The sequence below is a fragment of the Mesoplodon mirus genome (genome assembly GCF_964341445.2).
Source record: "Mesoplodon mirus genome assembly, chromosome: 17".
NCBI lineage: Eukaryota > Metazoa > Chordata > Mammalia > Artiodactyla > Ziphiidae > Mesoplodon > Mesoplodon mirus.
Genome location: NC_138993.1, coordinates 5,810,123 through 5,824,947, shown reverse-complemented (window position 1 = coordinate 5,824,947; position 14,825 = coordinate 5,810,123). Strand labels below are relative to the sequence as shown.

General features: G+C 47.3%; 1 protein-coding gene and 1 long non-coding RNA gene across 4 annotated transcripts in view; one reads left to right on the top strand and one right to left on the bottom strand.

Annotated features, from left to right (window-relative positions):
* The window catches only part of LOC309792796, a 468,580-nt gene that overhangs the window by 62,171 nt on the left and 391,584 nt on the right, over positions 1 to 14,825 (bottom strand). The window lies entirely within an intron of this gene.
* Positions 1 to 14,825, top strand: part of FLT1 (fms related receptor tyrosine kinase 1) — a 175,982-nt gene that overhangs the window by 138,449 nt on the left and 22,708 nt on the right. For 2 of the 3 annotated variants that reach the window (XM_082602602.1, XM_082602604.1), the window contains exons 17-20: positions 2,136 to 2,268; positions 7,145 to 7,249; positions 10,898 to 11,011; positions 12,466 to 12,554. In XM_082602602.1, the coding sequence (XP_082458728.1) occupies positions 2,136 to 2,268; positions 7,145 to 7,249; positions 10,898 to 11,011; positions 12,466 to 12,554 (441 nt within the window). The remainder of the gene's footprint in view (positions 1 to 2,135; positions 2,269 to 7,144; positions 7,250 to 10,897; positions 11,012 to 12,465; positions 12,555 to 14,825) is intronic. The other variant, XM_082602603.1, reaches the window with a different exon arrangement.

Genomic DNA, 14,825 nt, shown 5'->3' with positions numbered 1-14,825 from the left:
GGTCCGATTCCAATCCAGCCTGTCAAATTCAGAGCCTGGACTCTGAAGCGCCGGGCAGTGCAATTTCCATGCCAAGCACCTAGTGGCTGCTCGGCGTTAATGTCAATTGAAGGAATAAATATTTGTCAACCGAGATTCTACTTTCATACTCGTCTCAAAGCCCTTCCTGAAGTCTTGTTGGGTGTTGCCTCTCATCCGCCTTATTGAGATGAAGCACAGATTCCACAGGTGCCATGTGGGAAGACCACCTTCATGGCCTGCTGCCTTGCCTCCGTCACCCCTGCCCACCTTCCCTCACTTCCTGCAGGACCCAGGCTGTCCCTGGCTGGGCTCCAGCGCTTCCTGTGCTCTTGGAAGACTGGAGACCGTTTCTCATGGCCGTGGCTATAGCAGACATTGAAAGCTTGAGTCAGAAAACCTCTTCCAGCAGTGAGCACTAATGAACACCCAGCACCCTAGTGTAGGAAGTTATATTCCTCTCTAGCCGCACAGCCTCGCACGAGCGTCTGACAGGCTGGGGCCCTCCAGTCTAACGCCGCTGGCAATCGCAGTTCGTGAGAAACGTGCTCCCTATCTTTCTCCATTTTCCCCTCGACGTCGTGAAGGCCAGGCAAATCTTCCTGCCTTGAGCTATCTGTCACACAGTTTAGTGATAATTTTTGTGAGAAAGAGACAGATTGCAAGTGATGGATGAGGTGAGCTGTGACAGCCCAGAACGGGGTGAGTCAGGGCCAAAGAATGCGGGCGGGTGTGAAATCGGGTGGATGGAGAGGTTCATCTTCTCTACTGAACTCTGATCCTGTTTAGGGAAGTGCACTGAAAGGAAGGGCCTGAAACTCATTTAAATGGAGGGTACATAACTTCTAGGCAAGAGTTATCAAAACCTAGCATATATAGGCAAACATATTTCCCGTCTGTCCTGCCCACAGAAATGCAGTCAATTCTACAGTTAATTAATATTAACAGGGCATCACCCATTAATGTGAACCTAAGACACTAAATATAAAACCAGTTACGCATGATCTGAAATAAAGGGTGTTTTCCGGGTTTAATTTGCATTACCAAGATAAAACAAGCACTAGAAGGTAGATGCCACCTTATTTATTTGACCAGTGGCCAAAAGAACTTGGAATGTGACTGTGTGTAAGTCTTACCCCTTGGCCTTTGAAATAATCAACTTCTATTTCTTATTGAAGATAAATCTTTTTTTTCCTTTTTGTACATTTTTCCTTTTTTATTTTTATCTTTTTCCTGCGTCTGAGTAACAGTAGTGTATGGTAAATATGAACTTGCAATATATTGAATAAGTTTGCATTTTACATGAATTTTAACATAAATAATTCAAATTCAAACTGAACAGTTTGGAGGAATCCAATACATCTGAACAGGGACTCACAAAATTTTGGTCACCAGGAAACTTGTGTAGCCTACTTGTTGGTGGATTCCTTTATTTCATTCTTTCAGAAGTGCTGACTTTTCAGTGTTTGTTAAGTGCCGAGCTCAGAACCCTTTTTCTTAAACTCCTCCAGGAAAATCTTATACTAATCTCACTATAGTCTTTTCAGGTTGCTGCAGCAACTAAGGGGCCAGGCCTTCTGAGTTTATTTAAACACTTCACGTGAAATGTGCCTCTCAACCATCCCAGGGATCCTGGGTTTACTTTGCCACCTCCGGCCTTTCTTGCAAATGTAGAAAAGCCACAGTCATGGAGCCCGCTGTTGACTCATCTGTCGTGTGTATTCCTGCATGTGGAGAATGGTCATGGAAAGCTATTTTTAGTCACAGTTTGGAATGATTTTATTAAAATGCCTCGCATTTTTTCAGAGGACTATTGCTTGGTTAAGAACAAGCAATAGGATCACAGCAGAATCTGAGTGCATTTGGCCTGAGACAGGACGGTGGAGCGGGTGCCACAGAAATGCATCGTGGGAACAGTAAGGGGTTGCTTGATGAAAATTGCACGCTCACGTGTGATGTGTCTATGTGTATGCAGAGGGTCCTTCCTGTTCCCCACCACGTGGTTTCAACCCAACGAACCAAAATAGCAGCCGATGTTGCCAAGTGTGGTTTCTTGAATATCTGGGTTTTTAAAGCTGTTTCCTTCTTGGTGACTTTGAGATCTCTTTATTTCTCAGTCTTCTTCCGAGATTAAAACTGACTACCTATCGATTATCGTGGACCCAGATGAAGTGCCCCTGGATGAGCAGTGCGAACGGCTCCCTTACGACGCCAGCAAGTGGGAGTTTGCCCGGGAGAGACTTAAACTGGGTAAAGTATTTGTACCACAGACTCCTAAACCCATAACCGAGCACCTACTACTTGCAAAGCACTGCGCTTTGAGGGACGCAGAAGTCGACCAGACTTGGGATTCTACCCTCCATCTGCTCACAAACCAGCAAGGGAGATGGACGCAGAGACAGAGAATTCTCTAGAATCCTAAGACAGAAGGTCAAGGGGACAAGACAGCACCTGTTAATTCTTTCAACAATTATTAAGCACCTTTGCCGAGCAGCAGAAGCTTGTCTAGGTGCTGGGGATGCAAAGGTGTTTGAGTGTCCCCTCGAAGGGACAAGGACACAGCTGTAAAAGCCGATGAGTGGAGGAGAAGGGGAGAGCTTAGTTCCAGCAGAGTCTTACAAGTACAGACACTCTTAAATAATGAAATTTTTGTGGATGAGAAATGGGTGACGTAGAACACAATTCAGGATGAGGAGATGCAGTAAAACCAAATATATGGTGAAAGGGTTGGTGCTCCGCAAGGCTGAGGATCAAACGCCCTCTGCACGAACCTATAAATTACATGCTTTGAATTTCCCGGGGTGTTTGAAATGTCCACACAGAGAAAAAAGCCCTTGGGGGTCATTTATGTGTCATTTATGAAGAGGGAGGATTGCTGTTTCCTAGGTAACAGGGACGCCGTAAACACCGGGCCAACGTGCTTTCTCTCCAGCTTACCCCCAATCTCCTCCAGCTCAGACAGCACAATGCAAATTAACCTCCAGCCCACGGTGCTACAAAACCACAGGAGCCTCACATACTCTTGCCCAGATATTTGGATGGTGGCTTCTGAAAGTTTTCCACTCTCTCCTGTGTGTGCCAGAATCATTAATATTTGGAACTAAAAAAAGAGATCATGGAGCCAGTGGAGCTTGCTGCCCGAAGAGCCTGTTGTTCCAATTTACTCACATGGTCCCCCCTCCTCCACATGCAGACTATATTGGGGTAGGGGTGTGAGGGGACAGAGAGGGAGAAATGGCTTTTCTTGTCCTCTTGGGCCTTGAAATGATTCCACTTACATTTCTCCCTCCATGAGAAAGAAGACTTGGCCCCAAGAGTGCCTGCTGTTTGGCTTGGGGAAGAAAATTAGAAATCAGTAAAAGGCTGGAGAGACAGGCGAAAGCCAGCAATGGATGCCGACTGGGGGTGGGGGGAATCAACTAAATTTAGAGTAGTTCAGGGCAGGTGGCACACTAGATGAGTTCCTTCTGCAAGTCTAAATTATATGGCAGCTGGCCCAGCCCACCCCGCCAGTGACCTTGGCAGGGAACATGGGATAGTTTTCCCACAACCGTAAGCCATTCTCAGGCCACATTGCTTTCCAGAGTTATTAGTCACAAGCAGACATGCGTCTTTCTGTATAGGAAACACGAGCTTTCTGTCCCATTTCTTCATTCCTTGGCCTAGTACCATTGTGATCCTTGACGGCACATCAAGGGAGAATGCTAACCCTTCTACCAGAATTCCCCTGGGGCCCTGTGAGTTTAGAGAATCCCATTTCAGAAGAGTCTCCTTGTTGAAGATCTTTTGGTTCTTTTCCTTCCCGGAGCTGCCAGATGCTATGATTCGGCTAATGTACGTGTGAGTGTCTTTGACGGATGAGGGTGAGTGGGTCAAATCAGCTAACTCTGCCTTTCAACACAGAGTGTGGCTGCAAGGGCCAGAGGAGTCCTTGTCCTACTCCATGGCCCGAGATTTATTTGGCTTAAAAAACAAATACATGGGCTTCCCTGGTGGCGCAGTGGTTGAGAGTCTGCCTGCCGATGCAGGGGACGTGGGTTCGTGCCCGGTCTGGGAGGATCCCACATGCCGCAGAGCGGCTGGGCCCGTGAGCCATGGCCGCTGAGCCTGCGCGCCGGGAGCCTGTGCTCCGCAACGGGAGAGGCCACAGCAGTGAGAGGCCCGCGTACCGCAAAAAAAAAAAAAAAAAAAAAAAAAAAACATGACAGAAAGTAATCTGAAGTAACGTCTGGCAACTGAAAGTAACCAAAATTATGTCTGGATGGATGAAGAGGAAAAGCTGGTTTGATGGGCAGAGTTACAGTGGGTTGGAAATGTAGAGAAATACACAGACCGAACGGCTTCTGATTTCAGCTGAGTGTACTCTGGGTTACGACTCGCAGCGCTGGTGACAGAAGTCAGAACTGATAGCACCTGATAGACAGAGTGAGAGTTTAGGTCAAAGGTGTTGCTACCATTGAAATTCCTGAAACCCAGAAAGAAAAAAAACCCTGTTTTGTTAGAGATGCCTCACTCAACCTGGGCGAGAATTCCGCTTCTATGCATTTATCACAGAAGCTGGGATAATGCCTGACAGTGCATCTTCCCATTGGAAAGTAAAGTCAGGATTACTTAAGGTGGGAAACCACACATGGAGTGTGGAATGTGGCAAGTGGATGGTGCTGCCTAGGGTAAGAGGAGCCCTGGATGCCCCAGAGGGACTCAGCCCCGGGTTGCCCTGCACTCTCCCCACGGTGTCCCAGGGACCCTGGCCAGTCACTCTCGGAGGAGATTCCAATATCCTCTCGTGGTATGACAATGACGTAGCACTTTTCCAAGTTAGTGGCATTTAGGTGACACCAAGGAGGATTTTAAGGGAAAAGAAGGATCAGGCAAGATGGAGTCCGGTGTGACAGGGCTCCCCTGGCCCTGGAACTGCAGATCTGCCCAAGGATCGCAACTGCGCCAGATGATTAAAGAGGCCGTAATGGCTTCGGGCCGTGCTCGAGGGGGCAGTCAGCTTCCAAGAGAATAAATGAAAAGACAGGGAAGCCTAGTGAGTACTGGCGGCTTCTCCCTGGTCAAAGCAAAGTCTCCAAACACTTGTCAAAATAAAGTGTTTTGTGTGGTGGCTAAGAAGGGAACGCATGGGGGCTGAAGGTGTGGAAAGGAAAAGGATGTCGCCTGCCCCAAGCGAGCAGGGGTCTGCGGACCCTGTGGAGAGCTGTCCCAAGACAGAGATGCTCTTCATCTGTCTCAGACTCAGGACACTTTTCATATTAGATGGTAGAAGGCAGTGCAGGAGAAAAGGTGTTCTTTTACCCTACAAAAGCAAGGGATAAGCCTCTCACCAAAGCGCACCTATGTTTACAATCTGGAGAAGGTATCTGCCAGTGTTCTTTCTATACGTGATTTCAGGGTCCACCGGAGGCTCTTTTATTTAAACGAGAACTCCTGACCTTGCTATTTCTTGGATGCTTTTATCTGAAGAAGGGAGCAGAGACTCTATCCCTGTCCATGGAGCCTGTGCTCTGGGAGGAGGACCTGATCAGCCACGACAGGTGCACATGTGACCAGGGGAAGCGTGTCGTGTCACCCGTGTCTCCTCCTAACGCAGAGCGCGTCCCCGTGAGACCCAGGTGGGGAGACGCCGCTGATGTCACTGGGGACGGAGCTCTCCCCACCTCCTCACTGGACGTGACCTCGGGTGGGGGTGGGTGGGAGCTGCACATAGAAGTATAAAGCTTCTAATAGGATGAGGAAGCAGGAAAGCTTCACTACCAATTTTCTAGGAATCTTAAAACACAAACAACAAACTGTGTCCTTTGGGGGAAGGGACTGGCGTATGAGGAAGAGAGGAAAGAAGGAAGGGAGGAAAGTTAGCTCACTGAAGGCACGTTATCAGAACAGTCTGAGCAAGAGGACTTGGTTGGAACTGGAGGCTCTGTGTGGAAGTAACACTCTCCCCACCAGGACTTACTTTTGACCAGAGGCATTTTGTTGGCTTTCCCACAACCCCCCACCTGCCGCCAGAAGAACCAAAAAAAAGGCGACTTCTTAGGCTCACTCTTTATTCTGCCGTATCACACTTGAGTGTGCAGTTTCTCTAGGTTGTACTCAGCAACCTGTTTCCTGATGGAGCAGAAGGGAAGCCCTGATAGAAAAGGTGGCGGAGGTGTTCTGGGGGCAGGAGTGGTCCCTCCTCATCTCTGTGCACCGTTCAGGTGTGCAACTCACGGGCCCCTCTGGTTACCCGGGACTGCGTGAGACGTGCTGTCAGCATCTCACAAATTCCCAAATGCGACTCTTCATTCTGCACTAATACACGGGGGACCCAGATGCACCAGGCACCAGGCCAAGTTCTGGGAAGATTCAGACATGGTCATTGCCCCTTTGAGTGAAGTTGTCTCATTCAAGGGTGAGAAAAAAAAAAAGTGTTTAACAGTCATTACGACATAACATACCGGGTACCGTGAATGAGACCTCACTTTGTTATTGCATCTGGCAACCACTTCTCTGTGGTTGAAACAAATTACTACCAGTGGTTGATAGGCCCATGTTTGGAACCGTGAAGGTGTATAATCATCATGTAAAGACATGTTGGAAATACTGGGAATACCTTGCCTGGCAAGGAAGTCTGAGAAACGACTTAATTATTTCTTGGTAGCTCTGAAGCATCATTATAACCAACAGCAGTAACCCCCCTTCTCAATTTCCTCCCTTTGCTGAAAACAGATCAGAAGAAATAAGCATAAGTGGCAAGAAAAGGGGCTTAGGTTAAACATAGGGAAATTTTTGTGGTAATAACCTTATTAAACAATGGAAAAGACCTCTCAGGATGTGGTAGCCTCTCCCCACAAGAAGGACTTTGTAAAAGAGGACACTGGCCATCCACCTGCACCAAATGCCTCCTAGGGGCCTAGCCTAGCTGTGAAGGGTGAGGACAACGCAGAAGCACAATAAAGAGTGGAAAGGAAGACACCCCAGAGATGTGCCCTGACCCTTTTGGGGTCAGTTCATTGGAGATTCCATTCAGAGCTACATGCCACACATACACACACAGGGAAAAGGCCCTTTCTTCCTGAAAAAACACTTAAACTCACCCTGCTGGCTTGGCAAACAAACCAACGTCTTCTTTTCATTGTAGGCAAATCACTTGGAAGAGGGGCTTTTGGAAAAGTGGTCCAAGCATCTGCATTTGGCATTAAGAAATCACCTACATGCCGGACGGTGGCTGTAAAAATGCTGAAAGGTATGGATGGTGTAAGTTTGGCTTTCAGCTCACCCATTACGTTCCCTAAATGCTGGCACAAGTTGGGTGTGGCCTAGGAACAGACAGAAGCCATTTCTGCTCTGGCCACAAAACTTGCTTCTGCTGGAAGCCCCTTGACCTCCGGAGCTTTAGATGATACCAGCAAGAGCTCAGAATAAACCTTGTAAAGGAAACAGTCCAGCATTATCCATGGGAAAATGATTTCCGTCTCCTCGGAGATCTTTCTCCTACCACATCTCAGATTTTTCTAGACTACCAGGGACTCAAGCCCACAGGAACCACAGATACGGAGTTTTGGAATGATCCACTATGGCGTTATGACGGCAACTTAGCTGTACGTCATAAATCTCAAAGGCTTAGCTGGGGCTGGACCTCACTGTAAAGTAAGAATATGAAGCTAGAACAGTTGAGTTGATCAGAACTTCAGGCTATTTTATAGTGTCAAGTCCCACCCATTAAACATTTCCTCTTTAGAAATAAAAACAAAACCGAAAACAACAAACTATCTTCCTATGTTGAAGATACTATCACCCTGTGAAGCACTGGGAGGTAGGGCCGAAGCACACGGTGATTTACGACCAGCACCCTTAGACAGAGTGAAAATGAAAAATGACTGAAAGTCACGGCAACCAAACATCGCCAAGACCCATAGGTCCTTTAAAGCATAGAAAATACTTCACTGTGATGAAATTGTCATGTTACTTCAATGCATTTTAAGCTTCCCAAACCAAAAAGAACCAGGACTAAAAACCCAAAGGGCAATTTTCAGCTTTCCAAAGTCTCTAAGATATTGCCAGGGGATTTTGAGGCATAGAAAGCTATGCGCCCAACCAAGTAGGTAGCTGGCAAAGGCTCCAGCAGAAAGGCCCATGTGCTGAGGGAGACTTCAAAGCCTTCATTTTCATCCAGCAGTGACACCGTCATTGTAAAAAGTCCCATGTAATAATATTTTCCACGTCAAAAGGCTGTTGAGTGAAGGCTCTGATAAAACTCTGCAACGAACCTGACAGTTCTACTCTGAAAGTAGCCAGGAAAAGAGCTTTGCATCCACAAAGCAGGTCTTGTTCAAGGTCAACTACCCAGATGATGGTGGGCATCTCTGTGAGAATACCTGTAGTCCAGCACCCCCCATACCCCACCTCCCACCCAGATTCTAAAGAGAAGAGGCATCAATCAACGTGTCTTCTATGTGAGAAAGCACCAGACTAGGTACTTTACTTTAGTAGCTTGAACCACATGAAGTTGCCACTTTTCTTATTTTTCTCTCTACAGCCTTTGTGAGGTAGATATTATTATCCCAACTTGCAGATGAAGAAACATGGCCCAGAAAGGTTAAACAGCCTCTGCAAGGCCACACAGCTTAGCAGTGCAAAAAGAAGGGTTTGGGTGCAAGGCTCTTCCCCCCCCCCCCACACCTCAGTGCTACAGAAGGGCTGCAGAGGCCCAGCCTCCTAGAAATAATCCATTGCTCCAAAATCCTGAAAATGATCCTGGCCTGTGTTCTGGAGGCAAGCTAGTATATCCAGCCTTGAGATGAGTTGAAACTAAATCTGGAAGCATCTGTTTCCTCAGCTAGTTTTGTCTCCCTGCTTACTACCACACACCATCTCTAGGAGAGGCAAGTGGGCTGCCCATGCTTGTCTACTGTGGGTCCAAGATAACCCAATGGCCCTGCCTATAAATGGAACAGTGTGAGCAAAAGAACCTGGTTTTCCCTCTGTGCTAAAGGGGCATTAATGCGTGGAGGGATGAATTTGAGGGGGAAATTCTGACTGGCAATTTTTTTTTTTTAAAGGGCCAGAGAATGTGTTCTATGCAATACAGAAATAGGGTGTGTAGTATCTGTATAAATGCTTATCTTTTTTTTTTTTAAGCCATCAGACTTGATTGATGCCAAATCACCCACTATATAACATTCCTAAAAAACTATTTTCATTCAAGCTTTCTTGTTTAAACTGGTTGGCCATCTGTTTCTAGGAGAAACTGGAAAGGCAGAATGTCGAACAAAGGCCATGAGTCAGAAGCTCTTTCAAAGTGCCCTTGAGCAAAACCTTTAACCTTTTTGGGCCTTAAGCCCATGTCTGAAATGAGAAGAGTACTCATGCTGTTTATTTGTCTAACAAATATTTGTTGAGCATCTATTGTGAGCCAATCCCAATCCCACTGGGAGGCTTCTAGAGTTTATCTGGTTATTATTAACAAATGATTTGTGCTTATGAAATACCATGTTGGTATCTACCACAATGTGAAATGCACATTCTTCACATGCACAAATGCAATGTGAAATGCACGACCCATTTCCAGGACTGTCCTGCAGAAATACTTGCACATGGGTACAAAGATCACAGGCTGTTTATTCCAGCATATTTGTAATGGCAAAAACAAAAACAAAACTGTAGACAGTCTAAATGTCAGGAATGCCATTAATCAATTTAAAAGAATGGGGAAAGTCTATGACATTTAAAAGGGGGAAAAAAGCGGGCCTCCCTGGTGGCGCAGTGGTTGAGAGTCCGCCTGCCGATGCAGGGGATACGGGTTCGTGCCCCGGTCCGGGAGGATCCCATATGCCGCAGAGCGGCTGGGCCCGTGAGCCATGGCCGCTGAGCCTGCGCGTCCGGAGCCTGTGCTCCGCAACGGGAGAGGCCACAACAGTGAGAGGCCCGCATACCGCAAAAAAAAAAAAAAAAAAAAAAAAAAGGGGGGGGGGGAAAGCAAATTATATATATCAAATTTGCTTTTATATTTTTATATATGATCCCATTTATGTAAACTAAAAAGACCTTTGATTGGGTACATATATCTATAAATGCATAGAAAAAGCTCTGAAACTCCAAATGATTAACAGTGGTTACTGCTAAAAAGGTGAGTTGCGGTGGCTTTCACTTTTCACTCTATAAATATCATATTGTTGAAATAGTTTACAGCAAGCTTATATGACTTTTTTTTTTACTTGTAAACATAATTAAAAATTTTTAAATGCTTTAGAAGTTAACCAATAAGAACAAACAGACAAGACAAACTTAATTTAGGCTTTAGACTCTGCTAATTCTTAGATTGACATTGTTTATCTCTGAGAATGAAGTTGAAGTCAGATGCTTATGGATCCTCATGACTTAGAGATAACCCTGCAGACTCCGGAGAGGAAAAGGTTATAGAGAGAAAATAACACACGGCAAAGATGTTTACAGAAGTGGCCATTCTGCCCTCACAGGCCCCTTTGTAACTTCTCAAAGCGGGGGAAGTGAGAAAAAGAGGTGAGGTGTGGGATCATCCCCTGCCTGCAAAGTTCTTGCTGGGCCTGGTTCTGACGCAAGGAAGCCTTTGGAAGGCGCTCTCCCCAGGTGCCCAGCTCCAAGGCAGCACGTCACTGAACAGGACAAGGTCCACCTAGAGGAAACGTCCAGTGACTCACCCCACCACCGCTCTGCGCCTCACTGTAACCAGGACCGTTTTGGCTCAAGAGGGTGGGAGGAATGAATACAGGCTGGAGGCTGGCCCTTCTGCAGACTGTGGGGAAGCCAACACAGTAAGGGCTGAGCACTGCCTAACGCAGAGGGCAGGAGGGCCGCCCAGAGGAGGGAGCCCCACTGTCCTGTTGCCTTGACTCTCCCCTTGCTCCTTACACAGAGGGGGCCACGGCCAGTGAGTACAAGGCCCTGATGACCGAGCTCAAGATCTTGACCCACATCGGCCACCACCTGAACGTCGTCAACCTGCTGGGAGCCTGCACCAAGCAAGGAGGTAAAGGGGAAGGGAGGGCCTGGCCCTCTCCCGGCTCACACGGCCTGGGCGAGCTCCCTGCCCCGAGGTCCTTCTCCCCACACTGCTTCTCCCCCACCTCCTGGCACATGGCCTGGTAATAGCCCAGAGGAAGCAGCCTGTCTGCTGATGGAAGGTGCTCCCATCCTGGAAGTGCCTTCCCTGGATACTTAGCTTAAAGGTTCTGAACAGAAGGACTCCCTCTGAGACCTCCTTCCACAGGCTCGAGGTCAAGTGCAGGGCGTTTTTCTCAGGATGACTTGGGACGAGTATGACGGGAGCCAAGGTAAATGCACAGAAGGTTAGCATCCCTTGAAGCTTCATCCAGAGGAAGGAATCACTCCTGACAGGGTCCCAGGAGGAGGTGTGTGAGGGGGGGGACACGGCCTTCGGACAGGCCGTACCCACAGGGCCGAGTGCAGGGACAGGGTGTATTCTGACTGAGGACTCGCAGACCTTCCCATCCTCCCCTAGGGCGCCTTTAGTACTCCCAGCATGCCCCAGGACAGGGCCCACATGCAGAAGCCTCTCCGGGGCCACTTCCGCTTTGACCTAGAACCGGAAGTTGTCCTTCCCCTGTGGGCCTAGAGCCCAGCGGGTGAGCGGTGGGGATGGCGCCTTTGGGGAGCCCAGGGGACCCGCAGTGCAGCTCGGGGGTTTCCTTTCCAACCCTCTTGCCTCTTTTGACTAGGGGTCGCCAGACGATGGCCGGTCAGCCTGGGAGCTTTTACTTTGACCGTTTTTAGTAGTTGGGTGGAGTGCGGGGGGGAAGAGGAATATTCTGTGACAAGGGAAAACGACATGCAACTCAAATTTGTGCGTTCCTGAAGTTGGATCGGAGCGCGGTCACTCATTTGGTTGTACTGTCGTCTACAGGTGCTTCCCGGTCACAAAGGCAGAGCTGAGTAGTCATGTGGCCTACAAGCCTGAAATAGCTACCGTCTCTCTTTCTTTATGAGTCTGCTGATCCCTGCTTTAGACCTTACAAGCCCTGGGGCAACCTCCGTGCAGACACCCCCAGGTGGCCATGCAGCTGGGGGTCAGGCCAGACAGGACCAGGGAGGGAGGGGCTGGTGTGACAGTGTCCTGAGGCCAAGGGGCCAAGAGGGTGGCTGGCAGTTAGAGGTCGAGCCCTGACCTTGGCCCTTCCCCGCCCCTCCCCACAGTTCTTTCTCTCCTACTCTTTTTTTTCTGCTTCTTCCCCAGTCCGACCCCCCACCAATTGTCTCCTTTCCCTTTTGTATTTTTTTTTAAACCCCTTCTCAGGTCCAGCTGAAAAAAAAAAACAAAAACAAAAAACTCTCTCACCCCCAAGTTGCATCCCCCAGACCCCGCTAATATAAAAACAAGTTGGTTTGAGGTTTCTCAGGCCCACTGATGGCTGGCAGATGGCTGGCTGGCTTGGTGTGGCTGAGCATGTGTTGTTTTGGCTGCAGGGCCTCTGATGGTGATCGTGGAATATTGCAAACACGGAAATCTATCCAACTATCTCAAGAGCAAACGGGCCTTATTCTTTCTCAACAAGGTAAGGAACTTAGGGGTTGGAGGTTTTTCAAGACAGCAATGAGTTTCCATTTAGGCTGTAGCAGCATAAAGCAAGAGAAAATATTTTTTCCATTGCCAACTAAAGAATGTCACTAGCCATCCATCCAGCTCTGCAAGGATTGAGTCATGAGCCACTGCAGTCGCTGACCTTTAACACACCCTGAAAGGAGTTCAGGGGCGGAGATCAGGAATGAGGCGCTCTGGGAAAACTAGCAGAACAGGCCTTCAGATAGTTACATATTTTCAGGAGAAAATTTTTTTTTTTTTTTGGAACCTGGATTCTTGCATCTTCTCATACTTAGAAAAGCCCCGAAACCATTAACTAAGATGTCTGTTCTGCGTAACTAGCCGCAACCTTCTGCCAAGATGTGTGCTTGGTTGCACGTCCCCCCTTCACCAACATCACGTATATGCTGACCTCCCCCCCACCTCTTCAGAGCAGTTTCTCAGAGCTCTCTGAGAGGCTGCTCCCGGGCCACAGTCCTCAGAAAGACACTGAATAAACCCAACTCACAGCTTTTACGTTGTGCATTTTTTTCAGTCGACACCATTAATGACTGAGCTTAAAACACAATCTCTGCTTTTTTCCTTAAAAAAATTTTTTTTCTTTCCACGCTAATATATCACACTCTTTTTGGGGTGAGCACAGAGAATATTCGAGCCCACTGTATGCAGTGATAATTAGAGATTAACATTTACTAGCCATCTACGTAAATATCAAATCATCTTGATAAATTTCTCTGTCTCCTTCTCTCTCCATAGATACTCAGACATGCACAAAGCACTTAGTCACTCATTTCTTAAAAGATGACGGCAAGCGTAATTGTTTCCATTGATTAGATTAGAGAAATTAGGACTCAGTCAACCGAGAGACTTTATAGTCGACAATAGAACAGTGATGGGGCCAGAGAAATCATTTTCTGCCCTCCCTACTGCCTTTTCTCCCACTTCCCCACGCCTTCACCACCCAAGTCACCCCTATACACATACTGAACCAGCCTTACCCACTAAAATAAAGCTATGTAATAAAAGGAACACAAGGGTCCAAGTCCTGAAGGCAAACAAAGTTTAAAAGGGATTACTGAGTGAAGGAGAGTTTAATAAACCTTCACCAACGTGACCTATTTCACCAATGTTGTGTCCTTCTCTGGACTAGAGAAGCCCACGAGACAATGATTTGACATAATTAACCTGTAATCAGCAGTGTAGGTGATGAATCCATGTAGCATGGTGGTTTAAGCGCTCAGACTCCAGGATCAGACTGCCTGGGTTTAAATCCTATCTCTGCCACTCAAGAAATCTGGGACCTTGGGCAAGTTACTCAGTCTCTCTCAGTTTCAGTTTCCTCATTTATTAAATGGAGATAATAATAGAACCCAACTGATGGAATTGTTGAATCAAATTCTGTTCATCACTCCATAAATGTTAATTATCATCATCATTGATCCACTGAGATAGAAAGATTGGGTGAGTCTGACTTAACGCCACTGATCTATGTGATCTGTATGACGGATAAGGTGTACGACACCCAAGAACGATGCCCATCTCTGTCATGCGAGTGAGATTCTCATGTGGCAGACAAAGAAGACCCACCGGACAGCTGGCCCATCCTCTCAGCCTCTGATCCAACCAGAGACACAGGTTTTCTACCAGACTGGCAACATATACGCAAGAACACACCTCCCTATTTAAAACCATGCCCTCTAATAATGAGACTCTTGAAGCTCAAAGGGATCTTTGTGACCAGCTAGCCTACACGCTCACATTACAGATGTGCCCAGAAAAGTCAAGTGACTGGCCTTAAGGACACACAAGACAAGAGGTGAAGTCGAGGAGAAAACCCAGCTCTCCTGACTCCCCCTGCAATGCTTTTTCCATGCACTGCACTGGGTAAAGAGGGGGAAAAAAACATAAGAAAAAGTGGAGAGTGGAGCCCTGGGCTGAGAGCAGTACAAATTCTCCTCAGTCCTGAAATCCTGGGAAGCTTCAGGAAGAACTAATCCAGCAAGAATACCCCAGGGACCCGGGCAGGATGGAACGTTTGGGTTCGTGCGTCCTTTGTTTGAAGAGCTTGCTTCCTTCTCTGGCTAAATTTAATGATTCACCTCCCTCTTGGTGGAGCTTAGTGTTTTCGTGGAAAACACATGGCTGTATTTCATATTTGGAACCTAAAGGAAAAACCAAATGGCTAAACAGAAATGGGATATTTTATTTTCCAAGTAAATTCACTAGGATCTTTAAATATTATTTG